Source organism: Micromesistius poutassou, assembly GCF_964030765.1.
Source record: "Micromesistius poutassou genome assembly, chromosome: 5".
Lineage (NCBI taxonomy): Eukaryota > Metazoa > Chordata > Actinopteri > Gadiformes > Gadidae > Micromesistius > Micromesistius poutassou.
Window position 1 is genome coordinate 12,099,276 of NC_140275.1, and position 25,674 is coordinate 12,124,949.

Consider the following 25,674-nt stretch of genomic DNA (forward strand, 5'->3'; position numbering starts at 1 on the left):
TCAGGGTTTTCTGGGGAAAGGGATGTGGTGGGAGCAACCCTTGAGGGGGCACATCAGACAGGAAGTGAGGTCATGGAAATGCTCTTCCTAATGAGCAAAAATAATCAATGCCAACGAAATGATAAAAAGTATTAAATAAATCCAATACAAATGCTTGAGTTTTTATGTAAATACACATAAGCCATTTAAATGTGTGAGGCACCATTTTACTTATGTTTTGAACTACTAATTGTGTTACTTTGGCACAACCCATAGGGTTCTCTGCTTCCCCAATGGCTCTTGGGCAGGTTTTTCTTGCCACTGAACGGTCTGTTGGTTCTGTCAGACATTTATGGTCATGGTCCTGTGAAGTTGTGCAAGACCTACTGTAATAAACGTGAGTCATCGTAAGAGGGCTAGACAAGCCGTTGATGATGCTGTGCTGCAGAACTTTTATCAGGCTTTTCATTGGACGATTGTTGCCAGAACATGAATGAGTAGGATTAATCTAGAAGTAGACTGTCAGTTGTCAGGATGCTGGATGTTGAGTGGGGGACTGACTTGGCATATTGGGCATCGTCTGTATTGGGGGCGTGGTCTGTATTGGTGGCGTGGTCTGTATTGGGGGCGTGGTCTTGTCTGAGGTGAGACTGCATGGTGGCGGGGATGGCAGTGTGACCTCGGATGGAATCTCATCCGCCAAAGAGTCCTGCTGGTCCATCTCAGCAAACTTCACCACTCGTCTGCTACGACTCCTCGCTCCTGCAAAGAGAGAGAAAATGATCAACCAGACCAATAATATAGTCCAACGTTTCCTAGAGCACAGACTGTATACTTTCAATGAGGATATCCAATATCACCTCACCAAGTACAACCTTATGGACATTTACTTTAAAGCCCAAGGCCCAATTGACCTTTTCAGAAGCACTTTCCCCGCTTCATGAATCATAAAACACTGATTTGGCTTTATTTGTTTCTATTTATGTAGCATATTTATTCGGCTCACCTGGTTTCCATGACAGCGTTGCGCTCAAGATACCAGACGGGGGAGGGGGCGAAGATGGCGAATTCACCATTCTCTCTCTGTGGACTGGGTCTCCAGTTAACATCTGAGGAGATGATCAGGAGATATCAGGCAACATCAGGGAACAGTGCGATCTGGTCAATATCAGGCAGAAGAGATTTGATACTCACGTTAGGAGCCTGGTTTGTGTGTGTGAACGAGTACGGTCTGGATTCACAGGCCAGGATACGAGAACCTGCTGAGACATACACCACTACATCTCTCTCTTCATTTCTGGTTAACTTCTACTGCCAAGCTGTCCCTTTTAAAAGCAGCTACACCAATGTCCATTTGCTTCTCCTCAATGGAGAGCTACCCATTGTCTCACTCTCGTCTTTAAATCAAGTCAGTGTGTGATATGTGTGGTGTATATGTATCTTCAAAAATCTACCAACCTATATCTCACCATACATTATCTGCTGCCATTCATGTTGAGGAGTGTGGAATGTGCCTTGGCAGCAGATAATTGCTGGATTTACATACACGAGAATGTGTGTAGCAAACTTGTCGAAGTGGTGCAGTCACTGAACTCGACACTCGAAACACAGGAGACAATCCCTGGATTACACCTGCCTACTCTTTGAAACATCTGGAGGTACCATTAAAACTTGTGATCTCATTCTAGTTTTACCAGCGATTTGGCGTCGGTACTTACCTTTGGAGATAGGGATCTCTGAGTGGGAAGATGGGTCTTTCTCGGCAATGGTACGCAGCCCTGATGCGAACTTTTGTCCTAAGGACAGCCACCTTTCCTGGGCAGGACTGGCGGGCGAGAGGTGCCCCCCCCTCCTCCTCCACAGGTACGTCTGTCTCCTGAGGCTGTCCCAGTCCACCCCCTCCACGTTGCACTGATCTCCCAGCATGCAACACCCCACGTCCAGCGGGATGGAAACAGATTTATGAGTCAAGTTTTTTTTCCAATTCCGACCAATCACAACACAACATTTCACAAGTTTTGAAAGCACACAAAATCAGACCCGAGCTCGTAAACGGTAAATGGACCGGATTGATACGATGCCTTATTTTCTCACCTCACGTAAATTAATAGGGGGAATTTGAGGCGTTCATTAGGAACCGCCACTCGTGGCGGTACACGATCACACATTGACGGCAGTTATGTCGAGCATGCGACACAGGAAACACCTCTTCGGGAGCAGCTGGGGTTAGATGTCATGCCCAAGGAAACATTGGCATCCAGCCAGCCAGGGGAGATCTAAGGAGGGAACGAGCAGGCGTCTTCTCTCCCCCCAGACCTAGCACTAGTCAAAAGCTTGCATAAGCCCGTCATTAGCATTATCGTCAAAGCTAGACCCATAGTAAGGTGGCCTGTAGAGTTAGGACAGCGCTAGAATAAACCCAGCATTGGTGTGAGAGCTAGCATTGCCCTAGAGCTAGTGTTAGCACAGAGCTAGGGTTAGCTCACAGCTAGCATCAGATCAGTCCTCAGAAATCCTAGACAACTGGGCCATGTCATTTTGCAGGTTTTAATATTCATATATTCCTGACATGGGTCAGAGGGGTTACCGCAAGCAACACCCCACTGGGGAAAAAAGTCCATTATTCTTCTTTTCTAGTGATGTGTCCGTACCTTAACCTCTTTTGCTGGTCCTAGCCACACAGAATCATATCAACAATCTCTGTAAAAGTTGAATACATTTGTCTCCATATTTAGCTAGGAAAGAAGCTTGTATGCCATGAGTTTCTTGTAAGAATTGTCGGTGTGCCTTAGCGTGAACAGTCCTAGACCAAGCAGTGGTAATAAACCTTGTAAATACTATTTTGACGGACAAAGAGGGAGAAAGCGCCTTGTTGACTTGCAGCAGTAAAGCTGCGGCCAGGGTGTTTGAGGTGTGTGACAGCGCTCAGTGTTAAAAGGCCAGTGACGCTCGCACGGCTGGGAAAATGAGCATCCGTGTTGGTGCGTGGAATTCCTTTGTCTTCCCTCTCGCGTTTTCTCAAGAAAATACTGAATAAAAGCACTTTTGTCTGACAGCTAATTAACCAAATCAACATCTGAGTAATTAAACTAACCAAGATGTTTTTTCAGCATCTCTTAGGGTAACTCAATAGTGAACTGAAGTTAAATGTTTTTAATTGGATCATGCAAACGTGACAAAACAAGTAAGAGAAAGAGGCAACTGAGGTGAACATTTATCTGGCTCCTATAATTGGGGCCTCTTTCAACTATGTGGTCTAGTTTTGTGTCATTTAGTCTTTACCTCGTTCATTCAGACAGGGCTGGACTGGAGTGTGAATCAACATTACAGTGTGTTTCCCTCTTTAGGGGAAGAGGGTAGTGGTCAGGTAGAAAGAATTGTTCCAAATTACTCAGTCTGTCCTGTACATGTTATGTAATGTATGTTTAACTGTGCCCGTCAGGGTGCTTTAGGTGACGTGGCAGGAGTAAAACAGAACTTTGGGACCTAATCAAACAACAACAAAGGTTTTACAGAAGAATATTGTTTTCTGTCTCTTTTTATAAAAATCTGCACTAGTTTAAGTATCATTGTGACCTCTTTTTATTTTAAACCTTTTGTTTGAATGATTGTCTTTCATTATCTTGAATTAATTGTCCTTTAAATTGCTTTAAAATGTGATTCCTGGCTTCATGTTTGAAGGGTTCTATTATTAACTTGCATGTCTGTCTCCCAAGATAAAAATGGTGCGAGTCCGATGCTTATTTCAGCAAGACCCTTCATATCTGATACCTCGTCCTCCTGGGTGGTTGTTTATGTCTGAGATGTGAAAGAGGAAGTGTTTCTGACCGGCGGTGTTCCCTCAGGGTCCGGTCTGTGGTCCCTGGCTCTGCGCCCCCTCCACACCCTCTCCTGGGTTGCATGGATGACTGCGGCACTGGACAGACGTCGCAGCCCGTCTTTCCCCTGGGGGTCGGGGGGAAGGGGAAGGAGGAGGTGTCCGTGGAGGGGGGAGGAGGAGGAGGAGGAAGGGTTGTCCTCTGGTCTGGGGCGGCCCAGGTCAACGTCTGACTCGGATCCGGTGAGGACCAGGCGTTCTTCCGTGCGTTCCTGGACGCTCACTGTCTTCTTCCTCTTCTCCTCCTGTTTGCTTTCCTGCAGCGAGGGGGTCGCCGGGTGACGTCAGAGGTGAGGGTGATTCTGGGTTTTAAAGGCTTGTTTTGTCTCGGGAGGAAAGCGTGTGTTTACCTTCTTTATAGATGGCTTCAGCTCGGGAGGAAACCACGTCAGCTCCTTGATGGAAACTCTGGGAGGTTTTTCTCTATGGTAAAAAGGAAACCTCATGAAAAAACTAAATAAATACAATTAAAAAGCGGCTGGCGACTCAGAGAAATGTGTGTGAAATTCCCAGTCGAAGTGTTCTAGGTTCGACCTCCAATGAGTGCAGTCTACCTGGCAACCTCGTCCTAGTCCAGCCTGCGCCTTACTGACTTGCATATTAATACACTCTGGTAAAAGCATCAATAACTAGACTAGATAGATAAATGTGTGTCCCTGGATCCCTGCGCTGAGAACCCCTACCTGTGTAGGTTCTGATGGACAGAGTTGCGGCTCGGCATCCAGGTCAGGACCGGAGCAGGAGGAAGGCCTGGAACCAGGCTGATCTGGCCTGTGCCCAGCTGGAAACCAAGATAGATAGATAATAATAAGAATAGAAAATAAGATGTGGATAAAACATACACAGAAAAATAAGAATAAACATGAAATATAGACCAATTATGCATACACACAACAATGTACGCAAAATATACAAATACACGCAGCTCAAATGCTAGTATATTGATATAAAATAAGGTTCATTTTAAAAGATTGAGCATCTATGAACATAACACCCGGTAATGTTCCTGTCCCTTCCCTACCCCAGCCTTTGGTTTGACTTAGTAGTCAAATGTGTGTCACCTGTATTGCTGTCTCATTCTGTTCACCTGTGTTCCTTATCATTTAACATCCCTAACTACTGTTTTGGATCCTGGACCTCTTCTGTTCTACTTGCTTTTGAGTTGTGTGGGGTTCCCCCTGCTCCACCCCTGACAATTTCACCCGGATAACAAGACAAGTGTGTATTCAATTTAAGTTGTAGATGAAGAAGGAATCAACGGCTGAATCAAGTCTGGTTTCCTCCTGGGTTCATTACAGTAGTGAATGAAATGAGTAGTAAATGCCTTAATTAGCTCATCATCTCACCTTGAGCAACCTTGGACCCAAACTCCCCTGGAGCGGACCGAGAGGGCCGGAGAAAGTCTCGGGAACACGGGACTGAACGGATTTCTCACTGGAAAACAAGAGTCAGTTAGGGGGCAGGATAGGGTAGTGGGCAACTTGGTACCAGGTTAGATTCCCCCACGTCTGCAGTACCTGTGAGCATCCCTAACAAAGATGTTTTAACCCCTAATAAAAAGGCAAATTGCAAAACCCAAAAAACCGAAACAATAACCTGTAAACATCTGTTATATAATAGTAGTTAGTGTTAGTATAAAATATATATGTGTGCTATAACAGAGTTAAACTGGACCGTTAGGCGACCAGCAAGGATGGGGAACTAATATTCAGACCTTCTTGAATACACCCCTCCTTCCTTCTGGAGGCCGGCCGCCTCTGTAACCATGGAGACAGAGTCTGTGGTCCCGGGGACAAGGGAGACATTAGGGACCTCCGGTCCACTGGCCCACTCGGACACATCGACCACACTCAGGGTCGCCACACTGTCCTCTGAAACAAAATGATTCATTATGCTTATCATCATCATCATCATCATCATCATCCTCATCCTCATCACAATGATAATGTACTATAATGTAAGATAAGCGTATTAAGCCTATTACTAGGTTGAAAACCAAAGTTAATATTCAAAAACATTGAAAACGTTGTGACAAAAAATATATATTTTATTAGGGTTGGGAGTAAGAAGAACACACACACACACACACACACACACACACACACACACACACACACACACCTGTAGTTTGGTGTTTACAAATGTAAACGCCACTACGTAAACCATTAGGAAAATATACATTTCTAGAGGTGGTGTCTCATAATCAGAATCCTGCCCAGCCAATCACAAACCTGTCTACACATGCATATAATTAACCCCGTGTAGTTATGAGCGTCGTTTGAGCCACCCCACGGGTGTAAGTTATAAAATGCATCATTATGGGCCCGACTTGCCTTCCAAACATTCCTTTTTTCCCCTGTGGGAGAGCGGCGCCACCGCGCGACGCGCAGGGCCTCTCCGGACGCGCCGTTCGCGCTCCCAGCAGCAGGGGTGCGCGCACACTGAGCGGAAACAGCGCGCCTCGTCCACAACATGCGCCATACTCAGCGCGCGCAAAGGGCGGCCGCGGACAGGCGATGCTTTGGGTTAGCTCAGCTTTGATATGACACTGTGTAGATAGCGGTAGCGGCGTTCAGCAACATCTTTCGTCGTTTGCTGTTTAAGACATGTAATGACATGCTGTAATTCTTATTTAGTAGGTCTACAATTAGAAGTAGCCTATAAAAGGATAGGTCGTAACTAAGCATTTTACAGCGCATTTAGTGATGACACCTACCTTAAATGTCACGTTAAAGTTTAGGGCCAACTGTTCGCTGCGACGTTTAACTAACTTTTAGCTACATAAATCTGCTCTGGCTGACGTCAATTTGAAGTGATCCAACCATAGGGTTTCAACAGTCTCGTTGCTAGGCAACATGCACGCTTTGGGAAGGCTTTTGTCGCCCCCTGCTGTTAAACATGTATACATTTATTACAAGGTGATTTTAAGGTGATGTTCAGCATTACACGGACATTTCAATTCATTCATCTAAATATAAAATATATTTAATGGAAAAAAAAATTAATAAAGTCCTTAGTTTCATGAATGTGGTCCATGTTTCATGGTGAAAATTTTGCCTATGACTAAAATGTTCACAGGAATGTTCTCGTGTATGTAACCCACACCACAAAAACACCAACAGATATCTCAGGTTCAATGTTGTTTATTTCAGAGATTGGGTTTTTGATGAGGAATAATTAAAACAGACAGCTAAAAAGTAGATTAGAAGTCACAAAGCAGAAAATTAAACATTTCATTCGGATCTCACCGACCGAAGAGGCCTCTGAATCATTAAGTGGTCAGCTACAGTATAATTATAAAATAAAAAAATCAAACGAAAATAAACACATTCAAAGACTCGACACATTCAACAGAAATCGGTCAGTTGGAGAACCACTGACGCTTGTTCATTTCCAGTCTACTCCTCCTCCATCGCGAGGCACTGTTCTTTAGTCCCGAAGAGATACTCCTCTCGCACGCAAGAACATTTAAAATCAAAACGTTCCAATAAAAAAACACCACGACCCTCCGCTGGGCACGGCCTCAACTCAGCCAGTCCAGGTCGTCTGCGTCGTCGTCGTCCTCGCCAAACAGCGGCGTTGGGGGCGGCCGGCCCTTCAGACTCTGGAGAGAAAACACGTTGGGAAACCACGACAAGGGAACACGAGAACACACACGATGATGCACAAAGAGAAAAATACAATTCTAAGAGAGTAGCACAATAAATACGCTATTGCAGACAATGGTGCAGCTATGGTGCTCAACAATGATACATTGCAACTTATACACATAACAAAACACAAGTTAGAAGCAGGGAGGAGGGAGGGTGGGGGGCAGGGGGGGTTTGGTGCTGTGTGTAATCTGAGAGATCTACTGAGCTCTACAGATCGTTCCTTACCATCTCCTCCTCCTCCTCTTCCTCCTCCTCTGGGTGGTTGGGCGGAGGCTGCGACGGTTTGGCCGCTAGTGTGCTCTGGAAAAACTCCTCTTCAACTTCCTGCTCCTTCTCTTCCTGCTCCTCACCGAGACCCCCGGACCGACTGAGGTGGTGGAGGGACAGGGGTGTGCGTGTGGTGCGTGTGTGTATGTGTGTGTGTGTGTGTGTGTGTGTGTGTGTGTGTGTGTGTGTGTGTGAGTGTGACACGCGTGGGATTTGGCGCACGGTTGAGAGTGGAGGGGTGGAGAAGCAATGAGAGGGAAGGAGGGGTGAGGGAAGGGTGAGAGAGTGACCAATTAGACAGAGGTATGAGATTATATATGCAGTATATATATACATATATACACATACACACATATACATAATATATACATACACATACACACGTGTATATATGTATATACAAGGGAGGGATGGTCAGCTTAAAATTAAGTGAGCCGTAATTATTGCAAGATAAGCATGCCTTGTAAGAGGGAGGGCGACTGACAAGACGATTGTCAGTCGATTTTCAAACTAAAAGTCCTACCTCGTGCCGTCCTGGTGGGAATTTGGCGGGGGTGGGGGGTGCTTGGGAGGGCCGGTCCGCTCCTCGATCGTCACGCCGACGGCACCCAGAGGCTCCTCTGTGTCCACGCTGGCTCCGCCTCCTCCCAGGAGGGGGGCGGGTGCGATGACCTCGCCGCCTAGTTGGCTGACTCCGGGACCCCCGGAGCTCCCTTCAGTCTCCGAGTGGCCGGCGGGCGCGCCCGTCTGCTGGGGGGCGGGGCTTGGATCCAGATCGGCGTCGGTTGTGGAGCGTCCTCGCTCCGGTTCCCCCTGGGTCGTCGCCATCACGTCCCGTCTGTCTGCAGGAGCGCCGGTCAAAGGGACCGCCGTGGGCTCCACCTCAGAGGCCCCCGGCCCCACCTCAGACGCCCCCAGTGGCTCCACCTCAGACGCCCCCCTTGGCTCCACCTCAGATGCTCCCGGCGGCTTCTCCTCCTCTCCCACCACAACCGCCGCCAGGCTCAGAGCGACTTCAGTCTCCACGGCGACGACCACCTCCGCCGACACGGATGCGTTCGCTTCCGTTCCCGCGTCGCCGTTCTGCACTACCTGCGCCGCCTCTCCTTCCACGTCCCCCGTTTCTTTCTCGCCGTTTACCAGCGGAGCGGCGTCTCTCTGCCTTACATCACGTTCATTGTCCTCCGTCTTCTCTTCTTCTTCCTCTTCCTGTTCTTCTTCTTCTTCCTCCTCCTCCTCCTCCTCGTTGTCTTCCTCCTCCCGCGGGTCACGTTTAACCGTTTGTGTCTCCGAGCCGCTGAGAAGCTGGAGAGTGACGTTCTAGAAACAACATCACACAGCGAGTCACACTCAAGGATGTCTACAGGTCAGGCAGCTGACATTGGGGATCAAACCCAGTATATTTTGGCTGGCCGACATTTTAATACAGGTACAAAAATCAAAAGTAAAAACAAAAAACGTAATGATATTATGCATTCTAACTAACGCTAACTTGAAAGAAGACTGTGAAGACTGTGATTAAATTTCATGCAATGAGTGATCTAAGAGCGTGGTACCTTGATGGTGGAAACGATGAGGCCCAGTACGACCTGGCCGGAGTAGGACTGCTCCACCTGGAACTGACCCCTCAAGGACTGGAAGACCCCGTTCATCACCCGCTTCACCTGGACATCAACACACCAACACACACAGGGTTCACCCTCCGTTCATCACTTAATAAGGCTCAGACACGGTGTGAGTCTGTCTTTCCGTCTACACAGGTTGTGTTTGTATGACGCGTGTGCATGTGCCGATCTATACGTGTGCGTCAATGTGTGTTCTTGTGAACCCACACCAGACACAGCAAGGTTATTATGTACAATAACAAGCTTGTTATGATCCATCTAAAATGGCAGAATGAATTAGGTCCGCCTGACCAAGGCCCAGCTACATTTTCTAACACAATAAGCCTGTGTGTTTTTATAATGGAGAACAAAAGTGCTTCGAATTATTGATTATAACCCTAAAAATACAAAGAGTAAAACAGAGAGAAGAGAGAGAGAAAGAGAGCGAGAAAGAGAGAGGGACAGAGAGATAGAGTGAGAGAGAGAGAGAGAGCTGACCTCTCCTGCTGTATCCACCGCTCCCTGCTCCTCCATCTTCCCCTCCAGCTCAGAGACTCTCCCCTGCAGCGTCTCCCTCGCCGCCGCAGACCGCTGCTCCAATGCTGCGTACTGACCCCCACCACCACAACAGACAGCACTGTCATGTCATTCACATGTCCCGTAACCCCGTCCTCGTCAAATTCTAAGGTAGGATTTAGCATGCCTGTCCCTATTTCAACTGACCGCAACCGGGGTTACCGTAAGAGGCCATGTCAATGCGATAATTAGTATGCTAATGACTATAACCTGGTTACTCTGCCTTACCAGTTGTCCCTGTGCATGTAAACATACTCTATAAAAAGGGCTTGACCACAACAGGAGAATGGGCCCAAGTCGGAAATTGACCACAGGGAAAAAGCAACCTCCTTTTATGGCAAAAAAAAATGGCAAACTGTCGAACTATGTTGAAACAGGAGAAAGTTTGATATGACGTAGTTTTTGGGGTCGTGATCAAAGGTGTGTGTCTATCTAGATAGCTGAGGTTGTATTTGGGGTTGTGATTAAAGACAAAGTGTTGAGAAGATGCTGTTACCTTCCCTTGCAGGTTTTGCAGCGCCTGGCTGTGGTCCTGCTGCTGTGAATCCATCTGCTCTGCATCCCTGGCCTGCTTCAACGATGCTAGCTGGGGAGCCACCAGACAGGGAGGGGGCGGGTCGACAGGGAGACAGACAGGCAGGGAGACAGATTGCAGATATTAATTAACTAATTAATAGGCAGATAGAAAGACAGGGAGAGAGACCGGCATGCAGTTAGTTAGCAAAAATGTGTTCTGTATAACCAGTTAGTAAGGGCTGTGGGAGTTACATTTCATTTAACAATGAAAACATCGGCAGATGGAAAATGAACCGGTTAAGAAGAATATTCAGACATGTAAAACTCAGAGGGGGTGAAACCTGATTTATAATGACATTTATGCAGGTGTATATCCTCCCCTAAGAAATGTTGTGTCTCAATTGATGAATCACACATGCAATCACATCTTCTGGGGGGAGACGAGTCACACATTGTTTTCTGTTGATTTACCGAGATATTCTAAAGACGAAAAGTCATTTGAGCGAGGGGATGAAGCTTTCAGAAGGGGATTTTAATAACTGTATTTCTACAGTGGTCATTCTAAGGGGTGTTGATTTCAAACATTTTCTTTTTTATTTGAAAAGCCTTTTCATATTATACTACTGCCGGCCGAGTTTGTGTCCGCCAATTATGTGCTTACGAGCCGCTTCCAGCAAAATCTAAAAGATAGACCCAGTTCTGAGCATGTCTGCCTTCCTAGTTTAGGTATGAACCTCAAGTCTGAGTTGGGAGACAATTCAATATTCAATCACCTCTCGATCCCTGATCATTAATCCATCCCTGCCGGGATTAGTACCTTGCCCTGTAGCTGGCCCACCCTCTGCTCCAGAGCCTCTCTCTGCTCCGACAGCTCTGACACCTCCCGGCTGTGCTGCTCCCTGCTTGCAGCAACCGCCTTCTCACTCCTGCCCCGCCACTCCTCCTCCAGCTCTGCCTGCAGCTGGGACAGCTGACACACACACACACATATATATATTTATAAATATACACACACACACACACATCATTTAGAAATATACACAGTGTATACACACACACACACACACACACACACACACACACACACACACACACACACACACACACACACACACACACACACACACACACACACACACACACACACACGATCAATGAGGCTGGACTTGACACTACAGCAACACCTGCATGCCTCCTTAACATGTACACACACGTCTCACAACCATAGAAGTACATCAACCGACGAGTGAATCCAGAGCGGAAATCGCTGCATCATGAACCTTTTCCACCGTGCAGTGGGGGGGTGGCGTGGGTGGTCATGTGGCTACCAGTTCCACTGTGCGGTCGAGCCGGTGGTCATGTGAGCGGGGTCATGTGACCCTACCTGTTCCGAGGCGGCTCCGTCCTGGCTGCTCCTGGCCTTGCGGAGCTGAGCCCTCAGGCCGTCCGCCTCCTCCTGGCTGCTCCTCCGCACCTCCTCCACCTCCTCATCCCGCCGCAGCCGCTCTGCCTGCCACTTCCTCTTCCTGTCCGCCAGAGTCTGAGGAAGAGAAGGGGGGGGGGGGGGGAATGCAGCAGACAGCAGATATAGAATACACGATGATGATATAGTATACGAAATCGGATCAGATGATGATCCTATATGATAATATAATTTAAGAATGAAGCCCCTTTATCCTACAGTATGATATATATATATGATTCTAAATTCATGCATTTTTTTTTATATGTTTGTGTTCCTTTTTGTTACGCTTGCTGCAATATCCATGGCACCTTCGGGAATAATAAAGATAGCTGTACTTTACACTACACTATAATATGATATAATATAGGTTTATATGATATATATATATGCGGATGACGTTGAAGATGCCCACCTTGTCCAGGTTCTCCTTGTCACCCCTAGCATCCTGCAGCTCCTCCTTGACTTCTCCCAGGGCCTGCTCCACCTCCTTACGTCTCTGCTTCTCCGCACGGTACTGAGTCTGGAGCGATGCTACGTTCTCCTTCAGCTCTGGGGGGGGGTGGGGGGGGGAAATGGTACAATGGTAAAGTCCTGAACCTTCTAGCCTACTAGCACAAATGGTCAACCAGCCCAGCAATCCTAGCTTTGCTTAGCCCACTTAGCTGTACAGCTAGTGGTGGGTTCCCCTAGCTTTGCAGAATAACTAGCAGTGCTATAGGTGACATATGCACAGAAAAGTATGACATTATACAGACAAAGAATGACATAATAACCCATATGGTAAGTAGGCTATATAGACCGACAACAATACATTAACTTTAGGAGACTGACTGTGTCTGGACTAGTCCGTGGTCTGATGACCTCAGCAGGTCTTGTCTTGTGAGTGTGTTTTCAAAATTTAAACACATAGCTCTGTGTTTTGTGCCACTGGACAGCCAAAAGCATTCAGCACATATAAGTGACCTGATGAGACTCACAAGGTAGTGAGGTCAGCATGATCGTGTAATTCAATCATCTGTTTACACTGACGGCTACAAAACAACCAGGTGGACCAATGCAACACAAGCTTTCTTCCCCATGCAACTCATCAAAGTGAAAGTACTTTTCAGAATCTCTCTTAATCTAAATAAAACTGATGAAGAGAGAAGGAGATGTACAGCTGACCAAGAGATATACAAGGACTGATAGAGAGACAGCCGAAGTAGATAGAGCCTGACCACCGGAATGAGCGACATACGAGAATACTGAGAGGACCAGCCAGCCAAACAGACAGACAATACAGGGAGAGACAGACAGAGAGAAAGACAGACAGACAGAACAAGAGACATACGAAAAAGTGAGAGAGACTGAGACGACCAGCCGGCTAAAAAGACAGAGGGACAGAGTGACAGACAGGTCACATCCAACCTTCTAGTTGGTTCTCCATGGCGCTGATGCGCTCCCCTTGGCTGACCCCCTCCTGCAGGGCCGCAGACAGTTTGATCTGCAGGTCTGTCGCCCTCTGCTGGCTGGAGGCTGCGTCCAGCTGGAGCTGAGCCGCACGGGTAACGGAGGACGCTAGGTCCTCTGTGAGACGCACCTGTAGGGGGCGGGGCAGAAGGGAGAGTGGGGGAGAGAGGGAGGGGTGAGGGGGCCGGGAAGGAGCAGCTCTTACAGTAACAGTCCGGCATCTGAACATGACAAGCAGAGGACAGAGAGACAACACTGGCCTCTCTGTGAGTACGGTGGTGATGGTACTAGAGCGATGGTAGCCTGATGCTAGTTGTGATGATAGCGCTACATGGCTCAGGGAGAGCTACCCTGATGGGATGGGAGGAGGACGAGAGGGATGAGGGATGGGGGGAACAAAAGAAGGACGGGGCAAGGGTGGAAGGAGAGATGGATGAAAATAATGATAAAAGAGAGGAAGAGGGAGAGAAAGAGAAAGGTGAGTTGGGTTAATGGTCCCGTGAGCAGTTGAACCAGGAAAGATAGAGAGGTAGAGATATTAGCAAAGGGAGATAAGTAGATGGGGAGAAAAAGAGAGAAATAGAGTTAGGGAGAGATCGAGAGAAAGAAAGATTGCGATAGAGAAATAGAGTAAGAGATAAAAAAGAGAGGGGGATAGAGCTAGAGAGAGATATAGGTAGAGAGTGAGAGTGGTTGATAGATTGAGGAAACCAGTCTCACCTGGCAAGGACCTAGGTCTTGAAGGAGAGCATGCTGGGAAGACAGAGCCGTTAGCAATGGACAGTAGTCAGCCAGGGAGGGTTCAGAAAGCATAAGCAGGTTAAACGTTTAGTTGGAAGAGCTTAAGAAAGTTACAGACAAACACCCAAACACTCCCATTGCTCCTCCTCATCCTAGCCACCATCGGACAGCTGGGAAATACTTCAATACCGGCCACTCTATAGTGTTGTGCAATCATGAAGAAAGCCAGTGATACATCTAGGGGTGAACTTGAATCGTTGTGTGTGTCTAACAGTGGGACATTCCATTCGGATGACTGGGATGCTAAATGAGTGACACTAGAGCATTGATTGGCTTCTGGAAGGTTAAGTCTATAAGTTATACAATAATTTGATTGTCTTCTGTGTGAAATGTTGAATGTTTTGCTTTCAATAAATGTCCTTATTGTTTCTTTGTGTAATAGCATCCAGAAAGATATTGGGTTTTAGCCCCCAATGTTTAGAAATCTATCTATAGGTTATCAAGCACGATGCCCTAACCCCTATCTGCTCATTAATGACATCTAAAAAAATATATTCACTGAAATTTGCACCAGCAAAAGTCTTAAATCACTAAAATAGTCATAGTAAATAATAATCGGGATATTCTGTTCTTCAATATCCATCCTAAATATCATACCAATAGACAACAACATCTGGATCCCTTGAACAAGGACACTGTGACTGCCAAATCATGTGACGTCACCATGGACCAATGAGCACGCACCTTTTCTTTCTCCGCCTCCAGAAGGCGTGTGTGGCTCTGTTGGCTGGAGGTCTTCAGGGAGTCGCTCCTCTGCTCCATCAGAAGGTTGCTTTGCTCCACGTGTCTAAACACAGCGGTACAGACACTTGTCCATTTAATCTCCAGTGTCCATAGTCGTCCTGTAAACATCCTAGCGCAAGACGGCCACTAACTTCTCTTTGCTCCTGAATGACATGTACCTGAACTCACTGTAAGTCTCTGGTCTCTAAGAATGGTGTTGTATGAAGCATCGTTATAGAGAAAAATACAGAGTTGACTTAAAAGTAGAAAATGCGGTAATATTTGTACTGAGGTACTATGAGGTACTTTAAAAAACAGCTCACTTTTGGTTCTGGTTGATGAGATCCCCGATCTTTCGGTTCTGCTCCTCAATGCGGGAGCTCTTCTCAAACACCTCCTTCTTCAAACACTCGTTTTCCTGCCACAAACATAGACCAGTAAAGACTTGTAAAGAACAATAAAGACCACTCAAGACCGGTCAAAGAGTAGTAAAGACCTTTAAAGAACGGCATAGACCTGTAAAGACCAGCATGTATACAGTGCTACCGTTTGTTGCAGCATGCTAGAGAATGCTACTACAGCAGGCTACAAAATGCAACAGAATGGTGGTTGTTGGGATACAGAATGCTAGGTAGGGATGCAGCAGGGCACCTGAACGAGTCTCTGGATGCTGTGCATGATCATGGAGGTTTCCATTGAGGCGTTGGAGAGGCCCGTTGACAGACTGCCCTGCCGATTGAGCTCCTCCATCTGGCACAGGGAGAACGTTAACATGAAACTCACGTTCTGTTCACTGTTTGTTTCCGGTTCATGTTACGTGTTCATGCTTTAATAAGGAACTGAATGAAACCTTTGAGCTCAGCTGGTCAACTTTATCGGCGACTTTACCGACGGCCAATCTGATCTCAGTGTTGTGCTGCCGGGCCTCTGTCATCAGGAAGGAAGTGACATCACCAGAGCCTAGGTAGGGTGATAATACAAAGATTATTCTATTGTCTGCATGCGGTCCCCCCTTTGGGGACTCTAGGATAATCGAGTGGTTAGGGTGTCCAGAGCGAAAGCTCACTCACACACACACACACACACACACACACACACACACACACACACACACACACACACACACACACACACACACACACACACACACACACACACACACACACACACACACACACACACCACTATAAATTGCTTTGGATATAAGCATCTCCGAAATAATTCAATAGTAAAGAGTAGTAAATAAAACAATACTTAAATGAGTCTATTGTCTGTTTATCATTTACTTAGAAAGAGGCATGCACCACTATTCTGGTCCATCCAGGGGCAGGGACGGGGTGGGGCGGCAGGACTTACCCATGTAGGAGACACTCTGGGCAGGGTACACGGGGCCCATGGGGCCCAAGGGCTGGAGCTGTGCGGACGCCACAGCGGTTTGGCTGCTGTACGGGTAGGGCTGCACAGGGCAAGAAGAGGTCAGGGAAACACTGTATGAATAGATGGCACACACACACACACACACACACACACACACACACACACACACACACACACACACACACACACAGCGAGTGAGGAAGGGAAGGAGGGAGTGAGAGGGAGGGAGTGAGTGAGGTACCTGGAAGGCGAGTCCTGAGCCTGGTATCCCAGCATGCTGCGGGGCGACGGGCATTAAGGCAGAATGCTGCGCCATGTGAGGATGAGGATGCACTGGTGGTGGCAAAAATAACACACACACGATTACAACCCTTACAGTGCATTCACATGAGGTGATGAGTTCATCCAAAGAGGTTAAAGTCCATGAAATATGATATCAAAATTAATTAATTAATTATTCATTTTGAAAAAACAAGCTTTTTGAAAGTTTGCGATTAGCAAAGTGCGTGTGCGTGCATGTGTATATGCGTGTGTGTCCTGAGGATCAGACCTTGTGTGGCGGTGGGTGGGTTGGAGGTGATCTGAACGGGAGCTGATACTTCTCCTCTCTCCTTCCCCCTGGACACACCGGAGTCCTGCAAGGGAGAACACAATGATTGTCGTTTCATGATTGTCCTAAGTTAAGCACTATGAATGGCCTCGTGTGAGCACAGGGCTGTATAAATAAACTAACCTTGCCTAACACACACACACTCTCTCTCTCTCTTTCAGAGCACTTGTCTGTCTTTGCTAGCATGTCCGTAAAAAGGCACAAAACCCCTTACAAAAATAGATATACTTTTGATAAAAAGAATGATAAACAAACAAATGATAAGGTCTTGTCTTTGTCCATTCATGTCGCGGTCCGCTCTGACTCCAAAAGGTCTGTTAATAGAAGCTTTTCTCTGCTCACCTCCAGCTCTGAGTCGCTGGACTCTGGCTGCCCGGACCCCCCCGCTAGGAACGGCAACATGGGCTGGCCCATCTTCGCCATGCGAGAGATGAGCTTCGCTTTGGCTGTGTCGGGATTCTGCAAGACAAAAAAAGAAACAGAAAAGGGTGAATGAGCAATATTTATAAAGCCACTTATTCCAACAGTGATTAATAAAAAATATATATAATATTGTATATAAGAAGCAATATATAAAGTATGGACGCTTACCGCCAGCTGTTCACTGAGGGAGTTGGACTTGGCACGCAGAGGAGGTTCTCTAAATAAATCAAAATATAACAAAAAATGACTTACAGTGAAATTAACTATAAATTACTATTTAATAATTGAATATACACTTAGAGTGAATTCAGATACAGAAATGTAAGTTAATAATAGGGTGTCAAACACCATTAGACCCAAATAATTCCAACCCACGTTCCCTCTCACACATACTGCAGTTACTCAAACCAAGCAACAACAAAGCTTTCCACTACACCACAAACACAAAAATAATCTCCGGACATGAGAGTTAGCCGTTAGCTCTCGGGCGCTAGCTCTCGGCCTTCTGTCCGCCCTCCCCCTTACCCAGGTCTTCCTGGGCCGGAGCTGGTTGTGGGTGCCAGGCTATCGGTCAGGGTCTCCACGCTGGGGGCTGGTGAAGGGGTCAGCGAGGGGGCAGGGGAAGGGGCGGTGCTGGTCAGGTCCAACCCGCCGTCCCTGGCTAGCTTAACCTGGGGACCCAGAGAACCAGACCGTGAGAACATGTTTTGGTAAAACAATTACAAATCTAAAGAAATTTTACTTTACCGGCATATATCTGATGCAAGTTATGTTAATGTTGTTTTGCTATAATTTCACCTTTTTTTTTTTTTACAATGAGGAGAATGTGGTAACATGGACCGACTCTAAATCACCTCAAACGTGCTTACCTGGTGGTAACCAACATAAGTTACATAGAAAGTAAACAGTCCATAGAAAAGAAAGAACAAACACGTCTAGCAGGTTAACATGAGTATAGCGTGATAGTGGACCGTATTTCCGCACCCGTCGAAGCTCCACCTCGAACACCAGTGTGCTGTCGGCCGGGATGCGACCAGCCAATCCCTTGGAGCCATAGGCCAAAGTGGGCGGGATCACCATCAGGCGACGCCCACTCTTCTTCATCCCCACCATGCCCTCCTCCCAACCCTGAGGATGAGAAAGAAACAAACAAACAAACAAACAAAAACAGTTAACATCAACAAACAAAAACAACATTAGCCAACACCTTGAAGGGCGGGACGTTGAGGTGAACGTGAGGGACTCACTTTGATCACCCTCCCAGATCCCAGCTTCATCCTCAGCAGCTTGTCCTTGTTCACGTTGGAGTCAAACACCTGCAGCACAGACACACCTCGTTGTGATTGGTTGATAGGGTGTCATGTGATGTCGTTGAAGGAAAGAACTAACTATAAATAAACTCTTATTCAAACTCTTCATCATAAAATGACAGAAGCGTGAGTAGAAAGAGAATGTGAATGACATGTAGCATAGGATCGCAGGTCAGCATTGAACCGGCGGTCACTACAGATCCCGCATCCTGGGTCAGTTCTGGGTGGAGGTGCTAGTGGTAGCCTACCTGACCCAGGACGTGGTTCTGGGTGAAGGTGCTAGGGGTAGCCTACCTGACCCAGGACGTGGTTCTGGGTGAAGGTGCTAGTGGGAGCCTACCTGACCCAGGACGTGGTTCTGGGTGAAGGTGCTAGTGGTAGCCTACCTGACCCAGGACGTGGTTCTGGGTGAAGGTGCTAGTGGTAGCCTACCTGACCCAGGACGTGGTTCTGGAGCAGCCAGCCGGTGTAGGCCACCTCAAGGGAGTCTCCCGCTTCCACTGCAGGCCCCTCCCCCAGGCCCAGCTCCTGCACCACCACCCCCTCCATGGTGGGGGCACTGTTCACCTTGGCCAGACACACCTGCAGCAACATCATAATGGTCAATAAAAATGGTAATAATAATAAAAATAAAGCTTACAGCTTTCTGGATGAAGACTTCTGGGCTGCATCTCGAATCTTGTGACTCTTCTCATTAAAACATCAACTCTACGCTTGTTTTGAGTGTGTATTAGACTGAAACAAGCAAAGCATGTTATTGGAAAAAAAATGATTTCCCTCAGATCGTTTCAAACATACTGCTACTCAAGTGACATCCCTTAAGCACAATTGGATGGAATATTGAGTTCTAATTAACCTATTAGACCTGCAGCTTTTAGCCACACTCAAATTATGTTTCAAGTTTCATCCATGAGTATCTCTTATCTTTCAAGTATTTCAAGACTATCTGATAACATCCTTTAACTAGCTGTGTAGGCCATCCATGAGAACGTACCTCCTTGCAGAAGTCGGACGCTATTTTCTCCGTATCGAACATCAACGACCAGTTGGTACGCTGGTCGTCATAGAACGTGCAGTAGTTGTTTGGCTGGACCTAAGAAAGAGAGATGAGGAGGAAGACGTAGAGAGAGAAAGAAAGACATAACAACGAGAAAGAGCCATATATATAGATATTGAGAGAGGGAGAGAGAGAGACAGATGGAGATGGGTAGGGAGGAAGAAAAAAAAAGCTTTATTGTTGTCTTTATTGAGTGTATTGCATTGTTGCGAATACCACTAAAATCCACACCACTGTTTCTGGGTTTGGCGTGGGCGCGGGTTAATGTATTTGATGTGTACACCAGAACTTACCGTAAAGACGAAACTCGCATGGATGGTGGCTGCCGCCACCTGCTTCTGCTGGCTCAGGTACAGCAGGAGTTTGTGCTGCAGGTGAGATTTCAATACATAGAGAGCGAGAGAGATTTACTTTACACAAAGAGAGAGAGAGCTTTACAACATGTTAATGAGGAACACCTGAGGATCTGAAAGGCCTGACTCTGAGTGGACATCTCACCTCCTTCGATGAGTGATTCCCCAGGACAGCAGCTCCCAGTTTGCCCTGGTTTGCGTACTGTCCATTTATACTGGGAAGGAGAATACAAGGGATATTCATATGGTTTCTCTGTTCACATACTGTTACACTGGGACAGACAATACAAATATATATAGAGTTCCTGTGTTTATGTCCGTTCATACTGGTCAAGACAGAGAATACTGGAGATATAATTATATTACTGGGCAAAACAGAATACAAGGGATGTTGACATAGTTTCCCTGTTTATGTACGGTCTGTTGCAATTTGCAACACAAGGATGCATGACATTCACATTCCGGTTACGACTAAAGAACCTGAAGAGTTCCTATTCTGAACTTCATTCACGATTCTTTGTAATAAATCATTATAGTTTTATTCTCATCTCTGCTCTCATCTCTCTCAATAGCATTCAAGTTTTATTTTACAAGTTGGCCCTGTGATCCATGTTCTACAGACAGAACGGAGGGTTCTTAGAGAGACAGGCTGCTTACTATCTGAAGGCTTGGACTGCCGTGGCAAGCAGGACCGCTGGCGCGCCCAGGGGTGGAGCCTGTTTCTGGCCTGCCAGACCTGGAAAAGGAGAAGGAGGGGCTCCGGTTCAGTTGGTTTTTAACAACGGCAAAACCAGCACCAGAACTGTCCCGTTTCTGGTCCACATTGTCACTGTATCCGAGATCATTACGGTTCCACTGCTACTGAAGGAATCATCTTGGATCGGCACCGAGTGAATACAGAAACTTTCATTTAATTTAAATATACATTTTATTTATCCATTTCAGTTTTGTACTGATAAGGAAGCCTGGAATTCCAAGCATATTTGCCATTAGTGACGTATTAATGTGCACCATGGCCATAGCTAGCCATGGAACTAGACCAATTTCATGTTTCATTTGCTCTGCAGATAAGGTCTGGCTCGCCTCCCATACAAAATGAGACAGACCGACCAATCACAACCCGGGAGGCGGGATAAATATGATGACGGTGCAGAGGAGAGCCATAGAGACATTTTCAACAACAAAGACAGCTGAGGAAGTACACAATGTTGATTTTGCTATCAAGACAGTATTAAACTAAATGGACAGCATATTTTCACTAAAAGAAGAACAAATGACTGCACTTAAAACTTTTGTTGAGAAGAAAGATGTCTCTGCTGCAAGCATGTTGTCTGTTTACAAAAGCCATCACTCAGTGCTGCACCCCCCGTTTCGATGCTTTGATTGGTTGTAGGCCTTGCGTCCAGAGGTATTTTGGTCTGGGCCCATGGAAATTGAAAATAAATGGAGATGATCCACACTAATTGCATTTTACAATTCGTCTGGCGATGTAGGGCTAGGCTTTAGCCAGCTATGAGGTCCCGAGGTTCGGACCTCAGTCCTTATCTCCACCATCCGTGGAGCTATGACGTATGAGGGGACATTACTAACAAGGTAACGTGCTCTTGCCCATGGTGGACTCGCAATGGCTCCTCATTCCGGATTAAGCTGTGCTTGTGGAATGTGAATTTGTGTACACAGATTTCATCCCAATCTATTTCCACATTCATGGGCCATTAGTGGACTGAATAGGTTATTTTCATAGCAATGCAAACATCATCACAAGATCCTGCATCACCACGTGTGAGGGTTAGGTAACAACAATAAGAAATATTTCATTTAATTTAGCATTTTAATAGTGTGTATGTTTCACGTACAATTATTGTAACACCAAAAGGTTGTGTTTGTCATACTGATTGTTGCTCCTTAAATGCAGTAAGACTGTGGATGTGGTAGTTGTGGAGGTTGTCGATATAGTGGTTTTGGATGTGGTGGTTGTGGATGTGGTGGTCCTAGTGGTGGATGTGGTGGTGCCCGTGGTTGTGGTTCTAGTGGTGGTTGTGTGGTTGTGTAGTCGTGGTGCTGTTTACCTGCTCCAGAGTTCTTCTTGGGCTGCTTGGGAGCCGTGTACTGGAAGGACTCGTTGCCTTGGCTGGACGCCTGGTCCAGTCCGAACAGGGAGGCCAGCTTGGCCCTGTGGAGCCCAGACAACCACAATAAGAACTCAGCACATACTCTTCCATCTCAAGAACCCCATCGGTCACCGAGTGACAGGTGTCCTCCGTGTTTATCCTCACTCCCAGAGCCTTGAGAACACTACAGCCACCGACCCGGATGGCTATGATCATTTGTCTCAAGTGCGAGCTTTCGCCTTTGATTCCTGGGGTCGTTGCTAAGTCCTGCTAACTGTTCAGTCGTCTCGAAACAGGAATCCCTCCTGAAGTATGGCAAGCCGCGCAAGACTTCCAAAGTGGAAAGACGAACCATTTGTGGTAAATTCATGTACAATGTACAATGAACACAGACATATTCATTATGTCCCATACAAGCAAACAGTGAACCACACATGTGTGAAAAGCAGCTCACTCAAATCCTCAGCATCCCAATTTGGATTTCAAATCTTTCCCGTTTTTCCAACCCTTGGCATTTCCTAACTCCCTCTAATCTTGCACGGAAGTCGAACGGTTACAGCTGTCGCTATAGCAGTAGTACGCTATGGTACAGTAGTCGACCACAATAACCACTTTCATTCACCAGCGCTGCAGAAAACCCTACTTCCACCGTACCTCCTCCCCTTCAATAGTCGGTAACGCAGACCAAAATCAATTGAAATGGCAAAGCTATGCCTGTTTTTCACACAACCCTCATGACGGAAACGCATGGAGCGGTCCTGATAACAGCCGGTGTCGAAGAGGACTCAACCACATAATACCAACCCCTGGAACTCCCTCCACAAGTAGTCATCAATGTCTCCCACCACTGACATGGTGAACGCAAGCAGGCCTTGGTCTCCAACGGAGAAGAACTGGGGGGATGAGGAGGAGGAGGAGGAGAAGGAGGAGATGGACTGTGACGAAGGCCCGTCTGCTTGCATGGGTGAGCCCTCCATGCAAGACCTTTTCTAGCCGAACGCCCTCTGTCCGACAGCGGGGTGAGCGTCCGTGCCTGTTAGGCCCCAGTGGAGCTCACACCTCGATGGAAGATTGAGCAGCATGACACCGCATGGAGAACCAGGCGTGGCACTGAGGTATCTCCTCTCACAACACACGGACCAGTGCAGAGTGAAGCTGGGCTTCCCCCTCTCCCTGCCTCCTTTCCCTAACTAGGAGCATGTGACCCTAGCAGCCCTCACACTCCTCCTCCGACTACAACCCTAACCAGGCCTATAACTCGATTCAGGGGGATTTGTTAGAGAGAGAGAGAGAGAGAGAGAGAGAGAGAGAGAGAGAGAGAGAGAGAGAGAGAGAGAATAAAGAAAGAAAGGAAGAAAGAAAGAGAGATGAAATATAGGTGACAGGCCGATAACTTTGTCAAGCCATAACCGAGACTTTCTACCTTGTTGGCAAGAGCTGTCCCATATCTGAACCCTGAATCGGTCATGACACCTAGCCGGCCCATGGAAAGTTGGCTTTTAATAATAACCCGTTCAGGGACTAATATATCAGAATACATTAAATATTGACAGAAGGTTTATATATGTAGGCCTACCCTACCTTTACTGACAAGGTCTAAGGAAAGGTTTCTTGCAAAGTTAAGGCTATGACTGTGACTACCGTTGTGTGTGGTAGTTGGAAACATGTGACAAATCAGTTAAGTCGAAGCAAGCGAAGCAGGGGTAACGTTAGTAACGTTATACGTTGTTTTATCGATCAGTGGTGTTGATCAAGAGCTGGGGACGCCGTAACATATCCCTGTTCTGGTCCAAAGTCCATATCAACTTTGGAAATATCCAAGCTCTGAGGGTCTGTTGCCTGAGATGGAAAACTTACCCCCCCGAAGGAGACAGGAAATCTCCATCCTCTTCGTCGGCGCCACCAAACATGTTAAATGCGTGTTAATATTCGTTCGTTTTTATTAAAACATAAAAACGAATGGATATAACAGCGCAAGGTGTCTAGTTGTATGTTTATTTTTACGAGGACCTGGTGGGTTTTCTTTCCAAACACTGAAAAAAGTGCAATCTTCTTCCTGGTTGTGGGGGAATCAGCTGACTGACCACCTGACCGGGCGTCATTTCAGAGACATGCCTCTAGAGGGCGCCAGAGTGACCGCCTGACCGGGCGTCATTTCAGAGACATGCCTCTAGAGGGCGCCAGAGTGACAAACCTGACCGGGCGTCATTTCAGATACATGCCTCTAGAGGGCGCCAGAGTGACCACCTGACCGGGCGTCATTTCAGAGACATGCCTCTAGAGGGCGCCAGAGTGACCACCTGACCGGGCGTCATTTCAGAGACATGCCTCTAGAGGGCGCCAGAGTGGTAGAAACCAACCGCCAGCAACACAAACAAAACCACATCTACCGGTAGGATAGCTGGGGTATTTTTTGTGGTTTTCGAGGTCTTATTTATGCCTTTATGTTGTCGTATTTGAAAACGTTTGTTTAACTGATGTATTTGAGTTCTTATTTCTCAACTAGGATGATTTTTTTCAGTTGGTAATGTTTTGGGCCTGAATGGGAGAACACATTGTACACATAGCTCTAAATCCGTAACTTCGATCATGCAACCATATCGTTTCCTATATTACTTCAGGTTATTTTTTAGAAATATTATGTTTTTTACTTGCACAAACATGTATTAGAACAGGGTAAAAACTTAAGACAATGTTTGAGTACTTTTAATGAACCACAGGGGGATACATCCTCGATACATCAGTAGATGAGACAAACGATGACGGGAGAGGATTAGCGATGATGAGGGCATGAATGCTAACCCCGCGCGACACTCAGTCAACTATGACGTACCGCAAATTGTTCCTTCAAGAGGCATCTCGCATCAGTCCAGAAATAGATGTCAATACATTTCTTTACCCGTGGAAACCAAATGAACTCTTATGATCTCCTGGCCAGCCAATGGGGGTTTAATTTAAACACCCATTAGGCCTAGACGGCGCTAATACCACTGGTGAGTTTTATCTGGTCCAAGTGCATCGGAGCTCCGTCCGTCTGTCGCGACTCTTTAATAAGGAGGTATTTAATGTGTGTGTTGGGGTCTGGCGGCCGCTGGAAGGCGGAGAGCTGTGTTGTCCCAGCAGGGGTCACTCGGGACCTGCAGGGTTCAAATAAAATGTAGGCCTATGTGGCTGTTGTATGGTAGTGTGATATGGTGGTTTGATGATCTGTGTTTTTGTGATGTGATCAGTTTTGTGATGTGGTAAATTAAATATGTTATTTTTGTGACATAACGGAACATATATACAACGTATTGTACTATTTGTATGTGGTATGATTTGAAGGCCTTTAAATTATGTTGCATGTTGGGTGATTTCTGTTTGTTTGTGCGTTGTTTGATTTGATGTTGTCTGTATCGTGTGATGTTGTGTGATTGTTGACACTCTGACGTGACTAGGCAGCTTGTGTTGTCCTTATAAAAAGGGGAGAGGGCTCTTAATTTGGAAATCTATTTTGGCCCCACTGTACAGAGCTGTGATCTGA

At 46.6% G+C, this 25,674-nt stretch overlaps 2 protein-coding genes across 2 annotated transcripts; both read right to left on the reverse strand.

Annotated features, from left to right (window-relative positions):
* On the reverse strand, positions 1 to 5,623 carry LOC311343284 (uncharacterized protein; the record flags this gene model as incomplete). Its single annotated transcript, XM_084468160.1, has 8 exons — positions 1 to 10; positions 986 to 1,088; positions 1,698 to 1,890; positions 3,865 to 4,113; positions 4,207 to 4,279; positions 4,540 to 4,637; positions 5,203 to 5,290; positions 5,571 to 5,623. The coding sequence occupies 8 exons, from the start codon at positions 5,621 to 5,623 to the stop codon at positions 1 to 3; spliced, it is 867 nt and encodes a 288-aa protein (XP_084324286.1).
* A 1,360-nt stretch (positions 5,624 to 6,983) lies between these two features.
* On the reverse strand, positions 6,984 to 24,195 carry fkbp15b (FKBP prolyl isomerase family member 15b). The gene is made up of 29 exons (XM_084468620.1): positions 24,009 to 24,195; positions 22,110 to 22,213; positions 20,698 to 20,776; positions 20,186 to 20,255; positions 19,981 to 20,055; positions 19,625 to 19,723; positions 19,063 to 19,212; positions 18,568 to 18,636; positions 18,305 to 18,448; positions 17,846 to 17,991; positions 17,489 to 17,537; positions 17,240 to 17,356; positions 16,838 to 16,922; positions 16,529 to 16,620; positions 16,267 to 16,366; positions 15,761 to 15,870; positions 15,562 to 15,660; positions 15,234 to 15,328; positions 14,872 to 14,974; positions 13,345 to 13,516; positions 12,350 to 12,486; positions 11,857 to 12,012; positions 11,290 to 11,442; positions 10,453 to 10,542; positions 9,879 to 9,989; positions 9,333 to 9,440; positions 8,300 to 9,096; positions 7,735 to 7,876; positions 6,984 to 7,460 (listed from the first exon to the last, which is right to left on the reverse strand). Exons 1-29 carry the CDS (start codon positions 24,059 to 24,061, stop codon positions 7,380 to 7,382), a joined length of 3,786 nt encoding a protein of 1,261 aa, XP_084324746.1. The 5' UTR covers positions 24,062 to 24,195; the 3' UTR covers positions 6,984 to 7,379.
* Positions 24,196 to 25,674: the final 1,479 nt, after the last annotated feature.

Excerpts from the sequence above, each read along its gene's own strand:
- fkbp15b (XM_084468620.1), bottom strand. The coding sequence starts at position 24,061 with ATGTTTGGTGGCGCCGACGAAGAGGATGGAGATTTCCTGTCTCCTTCG. Across the intron at positions 20,056-20,185 it reads GGAATCACTCATCGAAGGAG|CACAAACTCCTGCTGTACCT; the intron begins GTGAGATGTCCA and ends TCTCACCTGCAG. Across the intron at positions 7,877-8,299 it reads TCCCACCAGGACGGCACGAG|TCGGTCCGGGGGTCTCGGTG; the intron begins GTAGGACTTTTA and ends CCACCACCTCAG.